We start from the raw sequence: 2,343 nt of genomic DNA, 5'->3' as shown, positions 1-2,343 counted from the left end.
CAACTGCAGACATTGGGAGGAGCGTTGCTATGAATTCGAAGCTGCCATTGTTCAAAGGGACAAAATCATCCATAATCTCCAAGTCCTTTACGAAGAATGGAGGGACAAGTACACCAACATGACAGTATTAACCAACTATGCCCTTCAAGACTTTCCCGACAAGTTGAAGGAGGTAGATCTGATCATGTGCCCAGATAATACCCCCAAAGAGGTCTACCACTTCGTCAAGTTCTGCAAAAGAACAATGGCCGAACTCATCACCGACATTGAGGCTCTCCGCAAGTCTCAAGGGGTCACTTTTAGGGTGGATATCTAGTTAGTTTATTTGCTTCCATTACTTGTATTTTGCAACTTCTATGTATTGTTGTCTATTTTCCCTTCAAAGGATGAATGAAAGTTGCGATTTTTCTCTATTGTGTTTTCCTATTTCATGATTGTGAACGAGAATCGTCAAGTAATTATTGCAATGAATAAACATGAATAACTAAAAAGAGCTTTGCTTTAACAAAAAAAATTCATGCATCATATGCATCTTTCGAAACACCAAAAAAAAAAAAAAACTCATCCATCCACCCTTTTTTTTCAGAACCACTCTCCAAAGCTGACTTTTCGGTACGATACACGAGGACGTCGACAAGCGGTCATGGAGAAACTTCAAGAGAACCAAGTTGTCCTTCAGGAAGAAGTATCCCAAATGAGGCAATTGATGGAGACTATTCAAGCAGTCGCAAGAGGCCAGGAGGTTATGGCAAAAATGCAAGAAGAAATGAATCAACGTGCCAGTACTACCAATCATCCTACCCCTCAAACGGTCGAGAATCTGACTCCAGTTCCTCAAGCTGATCCTCCAATTAACATTAATGCACCCGGCGGTGTTCCAAACGACAATCCTCGTCCTCGTGCTCTTGAGACAGACAACCAACTTGATGCATTCTCCAGCCCAAGGGACGCTTCTCAGGATGACGCCTTCGGTTCCGCAACCAACAAGGTGGAAAGGAAGGTAAAGGCTATCGAGGAAAAGCTCAAGGCAATGGGGAGCACTGACATTTTGGGCCTCGATGCGGCAGAAATGTGCTTAGTACCTGGGGTCATCATTCCGGCCAAGTTCAAAGTTCCGGACTTTGAAAAATATAAGGGAAATAGCGACCCTAGGACACACATTAGGGCAAACTGCCGAAAGATGGCTGCCTATTCCAGCGATGATCAACTTCTAATGCATTTTTTCCAGGATTCCCTCAGTGGGGCATCTTTGGATTGGTACATGCAACTCGAGGGCAACCATATTCACACCTGGAGGGAAATGGCCGAGGCATTCCTCAAGCACTATCAGTACAACACTGATATGGCACCTAATCGCATGCAGTTGCAAAATTTGACTCAGAGGTCTGAGGAGTCCTTCAAAGAGTATGCCCAGCGGTGGAGGGAATTAGCTGCTAGGGTACAACCCCCATTGCTAGAAAGAGAACTGGTAGACATGTTTATGGGAAACTTACAAGGTCCATACCTTGATAGAATGGTAGGGAGCACCTCTTCAGGCTTTTCTGATCTGGTCTTAGCCGGTGAAAGGATAGAAAATATGATTAAAATGGGAAAGATCCAGAACTCTGCCAGTACTTCTAGTGCATCGAAGAAACCTTTTGTTCCCTATGGTAAAAAACGAGAAGGCGAGACCAATGCTTCCTCCATTATTGGAACAAGAAATCCCACTTATCCACAAGTAGCTGCCATAGCTCCCATCCAACCAAGTCAACAACAACCATTTGCAATTCCTGTTCAAACTCAACAACAACAACGGTATCAACAACAACCACAATATCAACAACAACAAAGGATGCGAAGGCCCGAGAGAAGATTTGACCCAGTTCCCATGCCTTATAGCCACATTCTACCATATTTATTGAGGGGATCACTTGTGCAACTAAGGGAGTTAGGACCCCCACCAGCAGTTCTTCCTCCCTGTTATGATGCAAATGCCCGCTGTGAATTTCATTCTGGCGCTCCTGGGCATTCGATCGAGAATTGTAAAGCATTAAAGTACAAGGTTCAAGATCTTATTTGTGAAAGAATTCTTTAACTTGAATTAACTTTTAATGATAGCAAATTGTGTGATCATCATCCAAATTGGTTGTGCATTGCATTACATGATATATTTGTGTTCTTACTTTATAATTCATCCCATTCTATTGTTGCATAACCACACATATAAGCCTACATTGAAAATTTCCTTTAAAATAACAATTAAAATGCATTTTATGTCAGTATGTATCAATACATGACCCTTTGCATCGATACATGTAGCCTATGATTAATCACAAAACAATTCTTGTTCAGTATGCATCGATA

At 42.2% G+C, this 2,343-nt stretch overlaps 1 protein-coding gene across 1 annotated transcript; it reads left to right on the top strand.

Annotated features, from left to right (window-relative positions):
* Positions 1 to 643: 643 nt before the first annotated feature.
* LOC127081076 (uncharacterized) lies at positions 644 to 2,074 on the top strand. The gene is made up of 2 exons (XM_051021360.1): positions 644 to 1,794; positions 1,924 to 2,074. The coding sequence occupies exons 1-2, from the start codon at positions 644 to 646 to the stop codon at positions 2,072 to 2,074; spliced, it is 1,302 nt and encodes a 433-aa protein (XP_050877317.1).
* The last annotated feature ends 269 nt before the right edge of the window (positions 2,075 to 2,343 follow it).

The sequence above is a fragment of the Lathyrus oleraceus genome, chromosome 5, assembly GCF_024323335.1.
Source record: "Lathyrus oleraceus cultivar Zhongwan6 chromosome 5, CAAS_Psat_ZW6_1.0, whole genome shotgun sequence".
NCBI lineage: Eukaryota > Viridiplantae > Streptophyta > Magnoliopsida > Fabales > Fabaceae > Lathyrus > Lathyrus oleraceus.
The sequence above is the reverse complement of the archived record's forward strand: the minus strand, read 5'-3'. Positions and strand labels throughout refer to the sequence as shown.

Bases quoted from the DNA above. Each gene is read 5' to 3' on its own strand.
- LOC127081076 (XM_051021360.1), top strand. From the start codon at position 644: ATGGAGAAACTTCAAGAGAACCAAGTTGTCCTTCAGGAAGAAGTATCC. The intron at 1,795-1,923 runs GTATCAACAACA...TGTGCAACTAAG, and splicing joins CAAACTCAACAACAACAACG to GGAGTTAGGACCCCCACCAG.